General features: G+C 52.5%; 1 protein-coding gene across 2 annotated transcripts; it reads right to left on the reverse strand.

The window, feature by feature from the left end:
- Positions 1–318: 318 nt before the first annotated feature.
- SLC30A3 (solute carrier family 30 member 3) lies at positions 319–9,555 on the reverse strand. 2 transcript variants are annotated; one of them, XM_010371240.2, is made up of 8 exons: positions 9,279–9,555; positions 4,874–5,055; positions 4,270–4,416; positions 4,015–4,168; positions 3,256–3,454; positions 2,889–2,994; positions 2,488–2,622; positions 319–1,201 (listed from the first exon to the last, which is right to left on the reverse strand). In XM_010371240.2, exons 1-8 carry the CDS (start codon positions 9,371–9,373, stop codon positions 1,053–1,055), a joined length of 1,167 nt encoding a protein of 388 aa, XP_010369542.1. In that variant the 5' UTR covers positions 9,374–9,555; the 3' UTR covers positions 319–1,052. The 2 variants fall into 2 exon arrangements, with proteins under 2 accessions (XP_010369542.1, XP_030777233.1); XM_030921373.1 differs by lacking the exon at positions 4,015–4,168.
- Positions 9,556–19,606: the final 10,051 nt, after the last annotated feature.

Genomic DNA, 19,606 nt, shown 5'->3' on the forward strand with positions numbered 1-19,606 from the left:
TGGCATGCAGGGACCTCTGAGAATGACTGACTCCCAGGGATTCCTTGGCTCCTTACCTTCCAGCCTTCTCCTGCAACCAAGCCCAGGACACATGGGATTCTCCTTGAGCCAAGGACCCAGGCATGCTGTGAGCCAGGGGAAGGGGAGTAAAGAGACTGGTGGCTTTTACCCTACATCTGAGGGTGGAGGGGCTGGGAAGGGACAGGAGGTCTATGGGAGGTCACTCCAGAGGCTGGGAAGGGACAGGAGGGATTCGGTTGTTCTCAAGTGACCTATTTGATTTCCCCCTCCTGAGGAGTCAGCACACAGGCTGAAAGATGCAGTGAGACACGAGTTTATTGGTGGAGCTGCAGCGGAGTCCTCCCTCTTTCAGGGATAGCCAAGGGCACAGCACCAACAGAGGGATGGAGAGACAGATCCCCAAACAGACACATGGATGGAGCAGACTCATAGAGACCATAGCACAGCCACATAGGCACAGAGACACACAGGCCACAGCACCAAGAACACATACACACACAGACAAAACCACAGGGCTAAGACACATGGACAAAGTGCGGGCTTAGGGCCCCTGCATAGACAGAGCGAGGGCCATGTGGGGAGGGGGCCCCTACTGACCTCCCCCAGGCATAGGCACACGAACAGCACATAGACAGGCAGATGCCCCCAGCCAGCCAGCCAGCCACACAGACAAATAGACTGCAGGGAAAGGATGTTCGTGGCTCTCCAGACCATGTGGAGAGGGCACAACAGACCTTAACACACCCTGCCACACTGAGGCCCAGGAGTCCCTGCCCCTGAACTAGTCACATCTATTCCCCTGACTCCCAACCCACTCTCCGCCACACTTTGGTCTTGCCCACTGGGGCTGGGGCTGGGGCTGGGGCTGGGGCTGGGGCTGGGGCTGAGGCTGGGGAAACTGGCAGGTGGAAGGAGGGAGAGAGGAAGGGGTATGGACCTGGCTCGGTCCCGTCTCTGTGATCAGGGCAGCAGATGCTGAGAGTCCAGGGCTGAGCCTCGGCCTGGCAGTGGGGTGAGGGCAGGGCCATGGCTCAGGCTTGTGGGGGCTCCTGGCAGCGCAGGCACTGGGCCATCTCCGGCTGGTACTGCTCGACCTGCAGGGTGCAGCTGGAGAATCCAAACCGGGAGTAGAGCCGGGATGAGGCTTCAGCCAGGACAGCTTCAGGGTCAGCAGTGGAGTCTGTGGGAGAGTGATAAGAGGCGGCATCACTCCCAGGGGAGTCAGGAACAGGCAGGGACTGAGATAAGGACAGGGAAAGGGGCTGCACAGCATTAAAGCCAGGCATGAATGGGAGCCTGCTTTTCTTTCTGTGTTGTATGAACAGCATAAAAGTGTCAAATCAAATGTTGGAGAGACTCACCCCAATCAACCCTGCTAACACACTAAACTCTTCCCAGTCTCCTATTCTCTCCTGTCACTGAGTGTCAACAAACAGCTCAACGTTTCAACAGCCATACCACCCGATTTCCCAGGACAATCCAGATGTTAAATATCTGTCTCATTGTCCCTCTATAGAGTTTCCATCAAATATCCTACAAATTATAATATTTTTGGCATCCAAATTGCATGACTCTGATTGCTTCTTGCATCTGGAAGAAACTCAAAAATCCTTTGTCAGCTCATGACTCACCATATATATTTTTAATAGTTGAATCATAATGTAGATGCAATTTTATATTCAGCTTTTTTTCTCAGCATTATACCATAAACATTTTTCCTAGTTGCCGTACAGTCTTCATAAGCATCATTTTTAACAGTTACATGATACCTCAGGGTAGAGGTGCCGTAATTTACCTAACTATGCCCCATCACTAGACCTGTAGGTACTAATGATCTTTTTATTTTTATTTTTATTTTTTTAATAAAGAGCATCAGGACTTTTTTTTTTTTTTTTTTTTTTTTTTTTTTTTTGAGACAGAGTCTTGCTCTGTCCCCCAGGCTGGAGTGCAGTGGCACCATCTCGGCTCACTGCAAGCTCCGCCTCCCAGGTTCAAGCGATTCTCCTGCCTCAGCCTCCCAAGTAGCTGGGACTACAGGCATCCTCCACCACGCCAGGCTAATTTTTTGTATTTTTTAGTAGAGATGGGGTTTCACAGTGTTAGCCAGATGGTCTCGATCTCCTGACCTTGTGATCCACCTGCCTTGGCCTCCCAAAGTGCTGGGATTATAGGCATGAGCCACCGCACCTGGCCACTAATGATCTTTTAAAGGGTTGTTGGTTCCCTGTGCTACTTCAAAGAGGGTGAAACCTCCCCCAGAACACTGCATCCAGTGGATGGAGACTCCTTGTGTTCAACATGCATGAGCGCGTGTGCATGTGTGTGTGTGTGTATGTGAGAGAGAGACACAGACAAACAGAGATAGATCAAGAAAGACTGAAACAATCCTAGTAACTCAAGCTATTGTTCCATCTTTGGGGTGGGGTATGTTTTAGGTAGTGACTAGTTGGGGCCAGTGAGACTCACCGATGGCCAGGTGTGCAGAGGCAACATGGTAAGTGAGCGTAAGGGCCCACAGGTGCAGCTCATGGGTAGCCCGGACTCCTGGCACCGACAATAGCGTATCCCGCACAGGTTCGAACCCCACATTGCGGGGGGTACCTGCAACCAGCACCAGTCATGCCTTACTGCCAGGGCCACTCCTGCCCAGAAGCAGCACCCCCACCACAGGACTCCACCTCCCCTATCCTGTATCCACTCTCCTTTTACCCCTACAATTCACCCTATGCCCAAATCCTTGTTGCAGCAGCAGACCCCATGAGCCAAGCCTTCTTCCCGTACTCTCTTCAAAGCAAAAAGTGGTGGCCCAGTGCGAGAGTAAAGTCAGAGACGGCCGCAGGGGTGAGGAACAGTGGTGCCTGACTCACCTTCCATGAGGATTCGAAGAACATCTCGGAGGGTGGGAGCCGTGGATCCAAGGGCACAGATGGAGAAGAGGAAAGTGCTGATGGGGTCGGCTGCCTTGTACTGAGGCTGTAGAGAAAGAGACCCCTAAGCCCAACAACCAGGGAGCTTCCAGAGGAAGATCTAGGGGTATCTTGAACAAACAGGACCTGAGAGGCCCCTCAAAACCCTGCAGAGGGTACAGAGAACATGACTCATGTCTGGGAGAGTCCTGGGAGGTGGGAGGGAGGAGCTGGAGGGAGGGGAAGGAAGCTTTGGGACCTGGGAAGGAGGGGGCTGGGATGTGGAGTTGTGGGGAGGAAGGCTGGGGCAGGTCTCCAACGATGGTACCTTGAAGTAGATGAGGATGGAGGCAGCCAGTACCCCAAAGCTCTGCAGGAGGTCCCCCAGCACGTGCACAAATGCTGCCCGGACGCTGGTGTTCCCCAGGGGCAGGGGCTCTTCAGGCCCCTCCTCCAGCGGTGCATACTCTGCTCCCCTAGACCCGTGGCTGTGGGGGGGCCCAGCCTGGTGCAGCACAAAGGCCATTCTGAGGGGGAAGCAAAGCAGCTCAGCTCAGGGGCCTGCTCCTGGCCTCCTACGCCCCCATCTCCACGCCCCATTCTCTTACCTCCCCAGGAGCCCTTTCCCAGCCCCTGGAAGAAAATAGCATTTTGCAAGAGAGACAAACAATGCAACCTGGGGGAAAGAATACCAGACTTGGTGCCACACACGTGGATTGGGATGCTGGCTCTGTTACCTAAATAGATATATGACTGGGGCAAGTCACCTTTCGGGACTGACTGCATTAATGGTAAACTAGGGGTAATACTACCTACCTCATGGGGTGGATATGAGGTTCAAATGCAATCATGTTAATGAAAGCCCTCATCAGAGTGGCTGGCCCATGGCAGGCCCTTAACAGAGATCTGCTGACTGAATTTTAGGTCTCTATCCCAGACCCTTCTCAGGCACACCCAGGGCAGCCCATGGAGAGCTGTGTGTGCATGTCTGTGTGTCTGGTGGGGAGGAGAGAGCCAGCTCTCCCATCCTGGAGGAAGACCCCTCGCCCTGGGCCCCACAAAGTGCCTGCTCCATACTGGGACGTACAATAGGTTGGCACAGACTGCGATGCTGGCGGTCAGCAGCATGGCACCCCCCTCGATGTGGTAGTCGCTGTGCAGCAGGCGGACGAAGGCCAGGTACAGGAGGATGCCAGTGACCATCCAGAGGGAGACCACAGAGGCCAAAGCCCCCAGAGTCTCTGCAGGGTGGGGGGAGACAAGCTGTCAGAGACCTGCTTGGGACCCTGAGAGGTGCTCTCTGGCAAGACTGGAGAGTCACTGGGCCATGCAAGGGCCTTACCTGAACGGTGCCAGCCAAAGGTCATGGTGCGGGTGGCTGGACGGGTGGAGAGCCAGAGGGAGAAGAGGCTGCCCATCATGCTGCCCACGTCTGCCAGCAAGTGGGCTGCGTCGGTCATGATGGCCAGGCTGTGTGCCAGATACCCGCCTGCCAGGGTGAAATGATGGAGTCTGCTTCCATTTAGAAAATATCATGTAGTGTGTATAGGCATGGAAAATAAATTGGGGGATATACACCAAAAATGTGAATTGGGGTTTTCTCAGGTGATGGGACTACAGGTATAATTAACTACTGTTATGGTCTTCTTTTCATTCATCTGTATTTTCTAACTTTTTCTACAATGATATATTTTATTTTAATAACAAGAAAATAAGGTTTTTAAAAGAAGCCAGCCCTGACCCACTGACCCCAGACCTCGACTGGAATTCCCTTTGGTGCTCTGTCCCTCACCTCTCCTACTTCCTGAGTCCCGGGCACCCAGCTCCCCTATCCCAGCCATCCCCATCTCTGCATCTGCACCCAGGAACATCCTTGGGACTCTGGGTGGAGAGTGGCTTGCACAGGTGTTGGGAGGATGGGGTTGAAGGGCTGCTCCCCAACTTACCGACCACCTCCCCAGCCATGAAGACAAAGCACACAGCACAGGCAGCATACAGCTGCTTCCGTGCATGCAGCCTCTCCGGGGTGAGACCTGGCGGCGGCAGGGGGTCCCTGTGGCAGTGGTGGAAGGGCATCTCCACAGGTTTGGACTCCTCAGGAAGGGGCTCTGATGGCTCTGTGAAGAGACTGAGGCAAGCGACATGGTTCAACCTGGGCCTGCCCCACAGGCTGGCCTGCTCACTCCACGTCTTCAGTCCCCCATGCTGGCCTCATCAGACCATCTCTCGCTCCTTCCCCAGGCCTGGTCGTATCTGGGAGCTGTGTCAGCAGAGGGCCACATGAGAGATGGGGGCTAAATGAACAGGTCAGACCCCAGCCTCCCTTTTCCTTCCATACACAGTCATAGAATTTCACAGCTGGAAAGCACCTTACAGATGGTCTAGTCTAACTTTTTTAAGAGATGGGGTTGGCCAGAAGCGGTGGCTCACACCTGTAATCCCAGCACTCTGGGAGGCCAAGGCAGGCAGATCACGAGGTCAGGAGATTGAGACCATCCTGGCCAACATGGTGAAACACCATCTCTACTAAAAATACAAAAATTAGCTGGGTATGGTGGCGCGTGCCTGTAATCCCAGCTACTTGGGAGGCTGAGGCAGGAGAATCGCTTGAACCTGGGAGTTGGAGGTTGCAGTGAGCCGAGATCGCACCATTGCATTCCAGCCTGGTGACAGAGTGAGACTCTGTCTCAAAAGAAAAAAAAAAAAGAGAGAGAGAGAGAGAGAGATGGGGTCTTGCTCTGTTGCCCAGGCTGGAGTGCAGTGGTGTGATCAGAACTCACCACACACGAGCTCCTAGCCTCAAGTGATCCTCCCACCTCAGCTTACTGAGTTTCTGGGATTACGGGCGTGAGCCACCGCACCCGGCTCTAGTCTAACATTTTATTAAATAAATTAGAAGCATGAGGCTCACAGAGTTGGGGGACACATGGAGGCCAACCCAGCTAGTTGCTAGAGCTGAGACTAGACCCCAACCAAATCAATTTCTTATGCTAGGCACCCCAAAATGAGCAGGATTCCTGCTGATCTCTGAGAGCTTTGGGTGAACGGGCAAGTATGTACCTACACAATGATATAAAGTGAAGGTGGCCACTGTCATTAGGGCAGTTAGAGTGCTATCAGCGTTCTAAGGATGGAGGGCCAGACTAATTATAATGAGGAAATGAGGGAAACAGATGAAAGCAGTAACATGAGAAGGGCCTTGAAGAATGGGAAGGATTTTGATAAAGGCAGGTGAATGCTATGCCATGCACGCCAAGGCAGTATGAAGGGAAGGTGGAATGAAGTGTGGAGTGGGACTCATCATGTGTTCCTGGCCTTTGTGTGCCTCCTTTCCAGGCCCACCTCCCAGAGCCTCCACTCCCGGATCCTGCCCCTGCCCTCTCTAGACATGCAGCTGAAGTGTGGCCCTTTAAGAGATGAGCGGGACGGCCAGGCGCGGTGGCTCAAGCCTGTAATCCCAGCACTTTGGGAGGCCGAGATGGGCGGATCACGAGGTCAGGAGATGGAGACCATTCTGGCTAACACGGTGAAACCTGTCTCTACTAAAAATACAAAAAGATTAGCTGGGCGTGGTGGTGGGCGCCTGTAGTCCCAGCTACTCGGGAGGCTGAGGCAGGAGAATGGCGTGAACCCGGGAGGCAGAGCTTACAGTGAGCCAAGATGGCACCACTGCACTCCAGCCTGGGCAACAGAGACAGACTCGGTCTCAAAAAATAATAATAATAATAAAAAAAGAGACGAGCGGGACGTTGGGGCCAAAAAGTCTGATTCCTGGCACAGAGAACCGATGGCTAGATTCCAGAGCTGGGGTTGTCACGGCGAAGAAGGGGTGCAGCCTGCTATGGCTGAGGATGGCAGTGAGAGCAGCATGTTAATTGGACTTCAGTCTGACTATAAGCACCCAGCAGAGCCTACCTTAACTGCATGGTACCATAGCCTCCCTTGACAAATGAATGGGGCTTGGGACCTCGCCGAGGGCTGCCAGAGGCTGAGTGAGCTCAGGCTGAGTGCTAAGTCCATTCTGGTCCAATTCTCACCCCTGCCACTACCCAACCTGAACCCAGCAAGGACAGAATCTTTCACAGAATTCAGGACCTAAATAGAAAATACAGTACTAGAAATACTCATGGAGGTGTGACAAGAATACCCATGAGTAAAAACGATGGCTCCAGATAGAAACGTGATCATAGCAGCAAAGTGGGGCGGGATGTCTGGGGCCTTCTGGCTGAAGACAACTCTGCCAAGTGGGTGAACTGAGTTTTGAGGGAGGTAGGGGGAACATTTGGTGCTTGTACAGAAAACTGAAATACTGGTAGATTAATTTCTTGAATTTCCAAAGCCCCATCCAAGACTTAGAATCTGGGCGTGTATGATTCTGGGTGTGTTTCCAGAGGAGATGGGGTAGTGAAGGAGGCTGTGAAGCCATTCCTCGTTCGTTCAATGAGGTGCACCAGGCAGAGCACACATAATGAAGCCCGGTCTGGTGGGAGAGACAGATTGTAACAAATGGCTTATTACACAAGGACAGGCTGATGTTAGGAGGGTTACAAACAAAGCACTTTGGGGTGCAGGGAAGGCAGCACCCCTTCACAGGGGGCTCGGAGAACTTCACAGAGAAAGGCATGCTTAAGGAGATGAGACCTAGGTGGAGAAGGGTATTCCAGACATGTAGAATGACAAAGACAAGGTTTGTGGCATGGAGTCTAAGCGTGAAGTGTCAGGGGAGGGCTGAGGAGGAAAGTGATGGGCTCAAAGGAACATAAAGGAAGATACACTGACTGCTTGAACAAATATGTCCTGAGCACTGAGATGACCTTGTTAATGGGAGGAAGAGAAGAGAGGAGAGGAGATGGAGGAGTCTAGAATAGATCAGGCCAGAGCTTCCCTGGAGGGTCAGGTAGGTTAGGAAACGCCTTTCAGAAAATGCTGCAGGATTGGGTGACTAATGGCCATATGAGAGTGAAGATGGACTGGAGCTGGAGATGCGAGTCTGAAGAGCAGAGGCTGGGTGGCTTTGGGGGCAGTGGGCAACATTCATTCCCTGGCCTTGTAAAGCACAGCACAGCCAGTCATCAAGGTGGCCACCCATCAACAGGCAGCTCCCTTTTGTTCTGCATAAATTGGGCACCAAGGAAGTCTGGCTGTTAGTGTGTGGGGGTGTGTGCATGTGGGGTGGCTACATGCTGTTTAGAGACGAGGAAAGGCTGTTTCCTCTCCCTGGCCCTCCGAAACCCCCAACAAACAACCAATATTGAGTGGGGAAGAGGGGTGACGTAGCAGGGGCTGAACCAAAGTCAAAAGGACACCTGAAGAGATGCCAGGCATACGGCAGAGCCCTCACCGCATTTCTGCAGGCCCCTGCAGGAAGGGGTCCAGCTCCCTTCTGCTCGCCCCCACCCCCAACCCGGCTTGAAGGCCTCCACCCAGGGAAAGAACGAGAAGCACACAGAAGCACCACGTCAGAGACAAAGGGAGAGGGACTAGGAGAGAAACAGAAAGACTGAGAGAGATGGGGTAGAGAAAAAGCCGGAGATCCTGCCAAATTCCCGAGACAAACGGACGGTCAGCCGACAGACAAGATGGCCCGCGGGGGTGAGCAGGAAGGCCCGGCAGCCGCTCAGAGGGGCAGGCGGATGGCGGCGGCGGGCGCGGGGGCCGGCGGGGCACGTTGGCGGTTCTCCTACCGCCCCCGGCCCGCTGTCCTGGCCGCTCGGCGCGCCTCATTTCACACCTCGCCGCCCCCGGCCCCGTCTGTGCGGAGCCGGGAATACCCCCGCTGCCCAGAACGCACCTGCTCCTTCCTCGCCGCCCCCTCGCTTCCCGGCGGCCGCCCGCCCCTCAGGGGCCCGCAGGACCTGCGTGGAGCCCGGCCCATCCTCGGGTCCCGGCGCCCACAGCTGGCCGCGGCTGGAGGGGCGCGCGGAGGAAAGCCCCCGGGCCTACAGAGGGAGCTCTGAAGTCTGGGCAGCTAGGCGCTCCCGCCCTGGGCCAGAGGCAATGAGGACCTCGAGGCACCTGGCAAGGGCTCCGGCCCGACGGAGCGGCAGCCGCTCCCAGGGAAGGCAGGCGCGGCGGGGGCGGCGGATGGGTCCGGCGGCTTGGGACGCCGGCACGAGGGGAGTGGGAGGCCGCTTCACCCAAGGAAATCAGGCAGCCGGGAGGAGGCGTAGCCGGCTGTGTAGGGCCGGGCGCTCCGTGCGGTCAGAGGGGACTAAGCGGGGTGCAGCGGGGCCGAGGGACCCGCGGGGTGCCGGGACGGCCGCTGGGGCCCGCGCCGAGGGAGACAACGAAATGGACGGAGGGTAGTAGGGTGGCGCCCCCAGGCCGAGGGCCAGCCCAGGTCTGTCCTACCTCTTCAAACGCAGGCTGCCGCCGGCGCCACCGCGGTCCCGGGGGCTCACCAGGCGAGTGGTCTCCGAGCCCCCGGCGGCGGGAGAGGGCTCCATGTTCCCGGTGGCCCGACCGTCGAGGCCCCACCGAGGGAGGGATAGGCCAGGCCGGCCCCGCGCCAAGTCCGAGCAGCCCGCCGACCCCCAGGATCCCTGCAGGGCGGCGGGGCCACCAGAGTGGAGCGAACTGCAGCGACTGTGGCGCGCGGAGTCCGAACTGCAGATCCCGCTGCTGCCGGAGCCCCGCCCCGCGTGGGGCGAGCTCCCCAAGCCCCGCCTCCAGGCTCCCCAGCCTCTCCCCACCCTTAAGCCCCGCCCCACTGCCAAAGCCCCATTTCCCCGTGCCAGAGCCCGGTGAGGGCGGCGGGAGCGCCCCGCCACCCGAGTTCTGGAGAACTCCTCATCTCCGCAGCCCCGTCCCCCAAGGCGAGCTAGCCCCTCCTCTTGCAAAGTCCCGCCCACCGGTTCCAAGCCTCGCTCCTCAAGCCCAGGGACCTCACGACCAACCTTAGCCCAACGACCATCACTCTGCATGCCTGCACGGGGGGTGTCGCCCACCACGCCGTCACCCTGTGGCCCCAACCCCCACGCGGAGGCAGAAACAGGGGCGGACCCATTACCTATCTCCAGAGAACCAGAAAGAACGTGAGGTGAGCGGTGACACACGGAAATTCCAGAGACTCCAGAAACCCCTCTACGGAGAATCTGGGGTCAGAATTCACTAGCCAAATCTGCTGCCAATCACTGTACCGCGAATGATCATTTATTTTTATACAGAAACATTGGGTGACAAGCTTCCTGCTCTCCTTCAACCCATTGTTATCCCTGCTTTTCAAATGAGTAAACTGAGCCCCAGAGGAAGAAGAGTCCAAGGTCACGAAGGCTGTGAATAAAGGGCCCGGCCTGGAGCCCCATCCTCTTTCCCTCCCCAGCTCTGGACGCTGCACTGGCAACTGGAGAGCGCGCACAGTCCTCTTACCGGCGGGGGCGGCCAGTGGAGTCGAGCCGCCTTTTTGGTGTCACGGCCACTGTTTATGGAGAGGGGGCTGAGGGGCAGCGTGTCAGCCAGTGATTCCCATCCTCCACACCTGCAGCGCCCTTCCGGACATTACCGCATTCTGCCTCATTTGGGGGAAACTAAAACCCAGGGGCGGGAGCGATTTACAGCAAAGTCGGTGGCCGAGCCTCAAGTCGAAGCTTCAAATGCTCAATGTTCTCTCCCCTCGCACCTGCCGCCACTGTAGAATGGGAGGGGGTGGGAAGAGGATTGTGCACTCGAAGCTATGACAGTCTGTGAAGAGGAGGGTCCGTAGGAGGAGGGGAGAGAGTGAGCAGGGATGGGGAAGCGTGGAGGGTGGAAATGGTTAGTAAGCCCAAGCAAGAAACTCATCAGCCGCATCCTTCAGAACACACTGGGCGTCCTGAACTTAGGCTTCTGGGGACAGACGCCTACCCTCGACAGTGTTATTCCAACGAGACCGCGAGTGCACTTTCAAAAAACAAAACAAAACAAAACAAAAACGGGAGCACGTGCCAGATACAGTGGTTGGAAGTGAGGGGGTTAACCCGGGAGAGCTTCGCGGAGGAGGTGAGGCTTAAACGGATTAGGCAAGCTGGGCGGCGGGCTGGCTGTTCCGGCGGGGGAGAGTGTGGCTTGGCCCGTGCCAAGGTGTGCGGGCGGCGCGTGCGAAGGGACTGTCCTGCGCAGCGGCTGCGGAGCGGCACGGGAGAGCCACAGGGGCTGCGCGCGCCCTCCGCGCCGTCCTCGCCCCCGGCTGCGCCAGCCTCTCCTCGGCACCAGCCCCCGGCCTCCCCAGTCCAAAGCCCACGCTGGGTGAGGGGGCAAGGGAGAGAGGGGGTCTTTCTCCCTCCAACCTCCCGTTAAGGCGCGGGACTTGAGGGACCTCTGTTTCTCCTCGGGTCACAGGGAGGCAAATTGAGGCGGCCAGAGGGGGAAACCACCGGACAAGGTCACCTTGTCGGGCTACTTCTCAGAGTCAAGGTGGACCCCACGTCCCTGCCTAGCTATGCCAGGGCTCTGGGTACGTCGGGCCCGGCGCCGTCGGTTTTCTAAGCGCCGCACCCATCCTAGGGCTCTCCCCAATTCTGAGAACCCTGGAGCTGGGTTGCGCAGGAGCCACCGCGCACTCCGCGGCTCGGATGCGGCAGCCTGGCCCGTAGAGACCTGGGCGGGTGAGCTCGAGAATGGGGAGAAACTGCGGGGCCCTATGCGGGGAACGGGATTCTTGGCACGGCTCAGCCGATGACGACAACAGGGGATATAACAACAATGGCTTCCTCCGGGATTTCCCTTCCCGGGCAGCCGGCGCGGCCAGCAGACCCGAGTGGCGGGAGGGGGCGCAGACGCCCTCACGTGCCCTGCCCGCCCCCGCCGGGAGCCAGCAGGCGGGGAAGGCAGAGGCGCCTCGCAGCGCGTGGCCAAACGTGCCGCCTCCAGAAGCTGAGGGCGCCGGCGGTGGGAATACCAACTTTCACTTGAAAATTTATGTAAGGAAAGCTTGGCAGCGAAACAGGGTGCTTGCACCTGTTCCTCAAAGAGCTATCAAATGGCCCTGTGAAAATCTTTGCAAAGGGTCCTCGCAAATGCCAGGCCTCAAGTGCGATTCTCTGCACTGAGGTCAGGATTTAAGCTGGGCTGGAGATTTCAGGCAAAATTTAAAATGTAAGCATGTGGACAAGAGTGAACACCTGACAAGTCCAAGCCAAGCTGAAGAGCACGGACAGAGGAGGCAACTGAAGGTCCAACTTCTACTCCACTCTCCGCTCAGATGTCACCTCCAGGAAGCCTTTCCTGACTTTCTTTTCCCAGGCTGGGTATGTGTCCCTCCCTGCTTCTCTCCAGGCTCACACTGTGCTTATCTGATCCCAGCACTCACCTCATGGTGATGAAGTCCTTTGCTTGTCTGTCTCCCTGCTACAGGGCAAGCTCCCTGAAGGCAGGAATTGTGTCTTTCTCATCTGTGTTCCAAAACCCCATTCAGGGCTGGCACACAGTCCTCAATTAAGCCATCCCAGAAAGGAGGAGCTAGTTGAGTGGAAGCAGGATGGAGGAGGAAGGATTTTAGCTGGTCACAGGGAGAATGCGGGAGGGCGGTAGCTTAAATGCCACTGCCTCAGGGAGGCCTTCCCTGGCCCCCACACTAGGTTAATTCTCATGTCATACACTCTCATCACACAATACTTTTCCTGTTTGTTTGTTTGTTTGTTTCTTTTTGGAAACAGGGTCTCACTCTGTTGCTCAGGCTGGAGTGCAGTGGTACAAACATGGCGCACCACAGCCTTGACCTCCTGGACTCAAGTGATCCTCCTGCCTCAGCCTCCCAAAGTGCTGGTACTACAGGTGTGAGCCACTGTGCTGGGTCAACACACTATTTTTTCCTTTCAGCACTGATCATACTGTAAGTAAACTGTTACCTGGGAATTATTTGTTTCATCATTTGGCTTCCAGGCTACCATAATCTGGTTTTCCTCCTACTTCACTGGCTGTTTATTTTCAGTCCCCTTTGCTGGTTCCTCCCCACCTTCTCAATATTTTCTTGCTGAGTTAGACTAGGCCTTGGTCACTCTCTTCTCTTCTTTCCACACTCACTCCCATGGAGCTATCATCCAGTTTCCGGTCTTTAAATACTATCCAATAACAGCAGAAAGTAATGATTGTTGAAGCTAGATGTTGGGTACATAGAGAGTCACTGTACCATTCTCTCTAATTTTCTATGGGTTTGAATTTTTCTATTAAAAATGATTTAAAATAGCCTAGCGTGGTGGCTCACACCTGTAATTCCAGCATTTTGGGAGGCTGAGGCAGGCAGATCAATTGAGGTCAGGAGTTTGAGACCATCCTGGCCAACATGGTGAAACCCCATCTCTACTAAAAAACACAAAAATCAGCTGGGTGTGGTGGCATGCAACTATAGCCCCAGCTACTTGGGAGGCTGAGGCAGAAGAATCACTTGAATCCGGGAGGTGGAGGTTGCAGTGAGATGAGATCGTGCCGCTGCACTACAACCTGGATGACAGAGTGAAACTCCATTTCATAAACAAATAAATAATAAATGGCATCTGTTCGGTGGTGACTCTCAGATCTCTCACTTGGACTCCAAACTCATATCCACATGTCAGCTTGACATCTCTTCCTTATTGTCTGGTAGGCAGGCCTATTGAGCTCCATAAGTCCAAAACTGAGCCCCTGATTGTCACCTCATCCTGAACCTTCTCTTTCTGCAGTCTTCCCATGTCAGAATACGGTAACTCCATCCTCCCATCTGCTCAGGCCAGACATCCTAGGGTCATCCTCGACGACTCTATTTTCACTCTACATCCAAGCTGTCAGCAAATCCTGATTCTGCCTTTTCCAAACCACCATCATCTATCTTCTTGATTACCGCAGTAGCCTCCTCCATGTCTCCATGTTTCCATCCTTACTGCCCTATAGTCTATTCTCAACCAAGCAGCTAGGTAAACCTAGGTCAGATTTGTCACTCGCCATCATACTCAGAGTACCAACCAGAGTCCTTCTAATGGCCTGCAAGGGGTCCTACAGAATTTAGCTCCAATGATCTCATTTCACACTTCTCCCACCTCACTCCCCAGCTATCCTGGCCTTCTTGTGAGTCCTACAACACACCAGGTATGCTCCCAACCCAGGGCCTTCACATTTGCTTATCTCACCAGCTGTAACATACTCCGCCAGATGTGCTCATGACCTACCTCCTCACATGCTTCAGGTCTTGACTCAAATATGATTTGGCCAGGCCCTCTCTGCTTGTTCTTTTAAAAACTGCAAGCTGGCTGGATACAGTGGCTCACACCTGTAATCCCAGCACTTTGGGAGGCCGAGGTGGGTGGATCACCTGAGGTCAGGAGTTTGAGACCAGCCTGGCCAATATGGGGAAACCCTGTCTGTACTAAAAATACAAAAATAAGCCGGGTGTGGTGACATGTGCCTGTAATCCCAGCTACTCTGGAGGCTGAGGCAGGAGAATCACTCAAACCTGGGAGGCGGAGGTTGCAGTGAGCCGAGATCTTGCCACTGCACTCCAGCCTGGGCAACAAACAACAACAACAACAACAACAACAACACTGAAACCTCTCCCCCAACACTCTATTTCTTTCTTTTTTTTTTTTTTTTTTGAGACGGAGTCTTGCTTTGTTGCCCAGGCTGGAGTGCAGTGGCCGGATCTCAGCTCACTGCTGCAAGCTCCGCCTCCCGGGTTTACGCCATTCTCCTGCCTCAGCCTCCCGAGTAGCTGGGACTACAGGCGCCTGCCACCTCCCCCGGCCACCTCCCCCGGCTAGTTTTCTGTAATTTTTAGTAGAGATGGGGTTTCACCATGTTAGCCAGGATGGTCTCGATCTCCTGACCTCGTGATCTGCCCGTCTCGGCCTCCCAAAGTGCTGGGATTACAGGCTTGAGCCACCGCACCCGGCCCCAACACTCTATTTCTATTCCTTGCTTTATTTTTCTCCATAGCCATCATTACCATCTAACATACTACATATTTTACTCATTTTGTTTATTGTCTGCCCCTCTCGCCAGAATGTAAGCCCTATGATGGCAGAAATTCTCTCTGTTTTGCATGCTGCTGTATCCCCAGAACAGGGTCTGGTACATAATAGTACCCAGTAAATATTTGTTGAAGGTCTTAATGAACTCTGTCTCCCATATTAGGCTCTAATCTATGAGGGAAGAAAAAGAGTTTGACCACTTGTTGTATCCAAGGTACTAGGCATATATCAGTGCTTGGTTGATATTTGTTGAGTAAGTGAATTGATTAAGGAAAAGAATAGTTTATGGGGAGAAATGGTGTGAGAGCAATGGTACAGAGGTGAAGAAAAACAGAAATATTTAGTGAGGAGAGCCGTTTGATTGCTGTGAAAAGTTCACTTTAGGACAACAGTAGACAATGAGTTTGAAGGGGTAAATTGGCATAAGGTCAGAGTTCACTGCCAGATTTCAAAGGTGGTTTTGCATCTTGTGTGATGCTGTGAGCAAAGTAGTAAGATGGAAGCATGCTTTAAGAACAGTGATCCGGGAGCAATATCCAGGATAAAGCCAGCCATGGGGAGAAAAGTTAGGAGGCTAGGACACCAGCCAGTGTGATATGGAAATCCTTTAACTGGGGTGCCTCAAAGCTGTGGGAGCTGAGAAGAGACAAATGAAACAGAGATTTTGAAAAAAAAATTATCAAGCTTTTTTAACCTAAATTTGGGGAAAAGAATGAGTCTACAGTCTTACAAATAGTCGTAACATTAACAGAAATGGAGAAACAAACAAACAAAAAAACAGTCTGGGGGCAAAATGATGCATTCAGACTTTAGAGTGCGGTTTTTCTTTTTCTTTTTTTAATTTTTTTTTTTTTTTTTTTTTTTTTTTTTTGAGACGGAGTCTCGCTCTGTCGCCCAGGCTGGAGTGCAGTGGCACAATCTCGGCTCACTGCAACCTCAGTCTCCCTGGTTCAAGTGGTTCTCCTGCCTCAGCCTCCCGAGTAGCTGGGACTACAGGCACGTGCCACCATGCCCAGTTGATTTTTTTTAAAAATATTTTTAGTAGAGATGGGGTTTCACTGTGTGAGCCAGGATGGTCTCGATCTCCTGACCTCGTGATCCACCTGCCTCAGCCTTCCAAAGTGCTGAGCTTATAGGCGTAAGCCACTATGCCCAGCCTTTTCTTTTTTTACAAACCCTGCATGTGGTATCCAATGGAGTGTGGTTTTGAGGCAATGGAACACTGGCATGTGGATGACACCAAAGCACAGTTGTGACAGCAGAAGCCATGGGTGTAGACTGACTCTCTAAAGAAGAGAAGAGCACAAGCAGAAGCTTAAGGACCAAACTGCAGAGAAAATCCACAGTCAGAATTAGCCAGGCATGGTGGTACGCACCTGTAATCCCAGCTACTCAGGAGGCTGAGGCAGAAGAATTTATTGAACCCGGGAGGTGGAGGTTGCAGTGAGCCCAGACCGCACCACTGCACTCCAGCCTGGGTGACAAAGCGAGACTCCGTCTCAAAAAAAAAAAAAAAGAAGAAGAAGAAAAGAAAATCCAGTAAGGAGGTAAGAGAAGGAAGAGGACCCAGTAAGGGAAACAGCAAATGTATCAGAGATGTAGCAAGAGAACTAGAGAAATGTGCAGAGCTCCAGAAATAAGAAGACAGTTGGTGGATTAAACAGAAAGAAGTGATTTAAGGGCCAAAGTCTCTTCCCAAAGCAAAACCTGATGTTTTTCACTCCATTTAATCATTCTGCCTGAAATTCTGTTATTCCTTTTGCATTAATGACAATTAATGACAATTAAGAGGGTGAGGTATTAACTGTCTTTTCACTATCATCTAAATTACAGTGTTGTAATAAGATTGCTTTCTATCTAGCCTGAGGGATGAGATCATTCTATGAAAGCAATAGTTTTTATTAGAAGTATTGAAACAGAGGAAATGAGAGTGGTAATTTTGGAGTTCTGGCTGCTTGGGAGGACTGGGAGCAGTGTTTTGGATAGCCAGAGGGCAACAAGGCGGCACTGGGTAGGAGAACAAGAAAATGGGGTTCTAAGAGGCTGAGAAGAAGGATGTAGAAGGATGGAAAGACACAAATAACAATTTGCAAATCTTAGGGGAGGGGAAGGACCCTGATTTTTCGTTTCTTCCCAGAGACAAAATAAAATGCAACCTCTCTCCTTATAAAATCAGGAGATAGGATAGAAATAGCGAGTATAATAATAATAGTAATAATAATAAAGCATGTGCCTTGTGCTTTATTCACATTTAATCCTCATAACAACCCGAAGAGACAGACACTATTATCTCCAGTTTACAGGTGAGACAGGTGCTGTTAGCCTAGTGTTGGGTCTACAAAGTTTGGGGTTGCAGGTCAGAGAGGACAGGACATGAAGCAGTCTCCTTTCTAGCTGAAAGCCTTCCACCTCCCATCCTGAGATGTTTGGCCTGGGAAGCGGAGGCAAACACGATTGGGCGGGTGGTGGTGGTTTTGGTCACATGTAGTATACATGCCTTCTGCTGGGGGAGGGGAAAGAGGAACATTACCTGACATCACCCATGAGAGGATGTGACTATCCCCCACAGCTTTGGTCTGTCTATAGACTTGGATTTTAAAGTAGGAAGGAACAGTCACAGTGTAGATTCTGAACTTGGAGTCAGAAAACTCAGGTCAGATCTCACTGGATAACCTTAAGCAGGTCAATCCGTCTATCTGGGCTGCACTTTCTTCAATTATAAAATGAAGGTGTTGGATTCAAGCTAAATCTCTGAGGTCCCTTCCAGCTCAAAAACTGTATAATTTGTGAACCTGGTGGTTGAATGTGACAAATTATGATCTCTCTCTCTCCCACTGCATATGTTCCAGAGCGTGGTATTTTGGGTATAAATATGCCAATGTCTGCTGTCTGTATGTGTGTGTATTCCAGCTATATGACTAAAACTTTAGTTGTTTGTGGGTAAACAAGGGATGCTTCTTGGTTTTCTCCATGAGAGACCAAATGGCTCTGGGTGGTAGTAAACGAAACGATCACTGACTCCAGGTATGATGGGAGGGCAAATGATCCAAGAAATAGTTTTAGTCTGTAATCATTCTTTGGCAGTTATTTTTGGTTTTTTATTTTTATTCTTTTAAAAACCAAATCCAATTAAGTCTTTTTTTTTTTTTTTTTTTTTTTGAGACGGAGTCTCGCTCTGTCACCCGGGCTGGAGTGCAGTGGCCGGATCTCAGCTCACTGCAAGCTCTGCCTCCCGGGTTCCCGCCATTCTCCTGCCTCAGCCTCTGGAGTAGCTGGGACTACAGGCGCCCGCCACCTCGCCCGGCTAGTTTTTTTGTATTTTTTAGTAGAGACGGGGTTTCACAGTGTTAGCCAGATGGTCTCGATCTCCTGACCTCGTGATCCGCCCATCTCGGCCTCCCAAAGTGCTGGGATTACAGGCTTGAGCCACCGCGCCCGGCCTCCAATTAAGTCTTGACATCAACCCTGTGAAATGGCACAGGTTTTTATAGAAGCAGAAAAATAGACACAGAGATGAAATGATTTGTCTAAGATCACACAGCCTGTGAGGGCCAGAGCCAGAGCTAAGATCTAGGGCTTCTGACCCTGGCTTGTGTGGTCTTCCTAGAACTGAGCCGGGTGTGAGAAGAGACCCCAGGCATAGAACACTCAGTCAAAGAAGCTCTGGTTTCTAGGTAAAGGCAAAGAGGAGAGCCACTGGCCAAAGGAGGCCAGGCCGACTGGGCCACGCTACTCCCATCTCTGCAGTTTCCTGGCTGAAGTGACATTCTATTCAGAGCAGAGCCTCGCAAGACTTACAGATAATGGCTATTTCAAGAGCTATGAACTGTGATTAGTTAGAATGTCAGAGGGCCATGATAAGAAGTGAAAACATTCTGTAGCCTCTGACAAGATGTGAAAGGTGTTTACTAACTCTTCTCAGAACCGAATTTGCCTTCTTTTTCAGGGCTCACCTCTATGAAGCAGGGATGCGACCGCCTCTCGGGTTGTTGTGAGGATCCAAGGAGATAATTAGGTAAGAGTGTCTCAGAAAAGCCTCACCCACTTTTGCCTGTTCATTCAACCAACCAACATTTATTGAACACAAGAAGTATGTTAGGAACTGGAGGGAATACTAAGACAAATAAGAAACAGGGAGCTCAGAATCATGTTATTATCTCCCCTCTTGCCTTCTTTCTGTATCATGGTTTCTTCTTGTCTAGGACCATATGAGGGAAGATGGGCCCTGTAGTCTTGTCCAATTCCCTAGCTAAGTGCTTCTGTCCCAGGGAATTCTGAGCCCAGTCTCCAGGTTACATTGGATCAGCAGAGTGCCCTCAGCTATAGCTCATTCAACAAATCATTCATTCACTTACATGAGCCAGGCATGGCTCTAGGTGCTGGGGATACAATGGTTAACAAACAAACAAGGTCACTGCCCTCGTGGAGCTGTCACCTGGGGAAGGCAGCTTTTTTTATTGTTTTTTTTTTTTTTTTTTGAGACAGAGTCTCACTCTATTGCCCAGGCTGGAGTGTAATGGCATGATCTCGGCTCACTGCAACCTCCACCTCCCAGGTTCAAGTGATTCTTCTGCCTCAGCCTCCTGAGTAGCTGGGATTACAGGCACGCACCACCACACTCAGCTAATTTTTGTATTTTTAGTAGAGAGGGGGTTTCACCATGTTGGCCAGGCTGGTCTCGAACTCCTGACCTTGTGATCCACCCACCTCTGCGCTTGGCTAACAGCAGCTTTTAAATCAATATGCAAACAAATGTATGTTTAC

The sequence above is a fragment of the Rhinopithecus roxellana genome, chromosome 17 (genome assembly GCF_007565055.1).
Source record: "Rhinopithecus roxellana isolate Shanxi Qingling chromosome 17, ASM756505v1, whole genome shotgun sequence".
Classification (NCBI taxonomy): Eukaryota; Metazoa; Chordata; class Mammalia; order Primates; family Cercopithecidae; genus Rhinopithecus; species Rhinopithecus roxellana.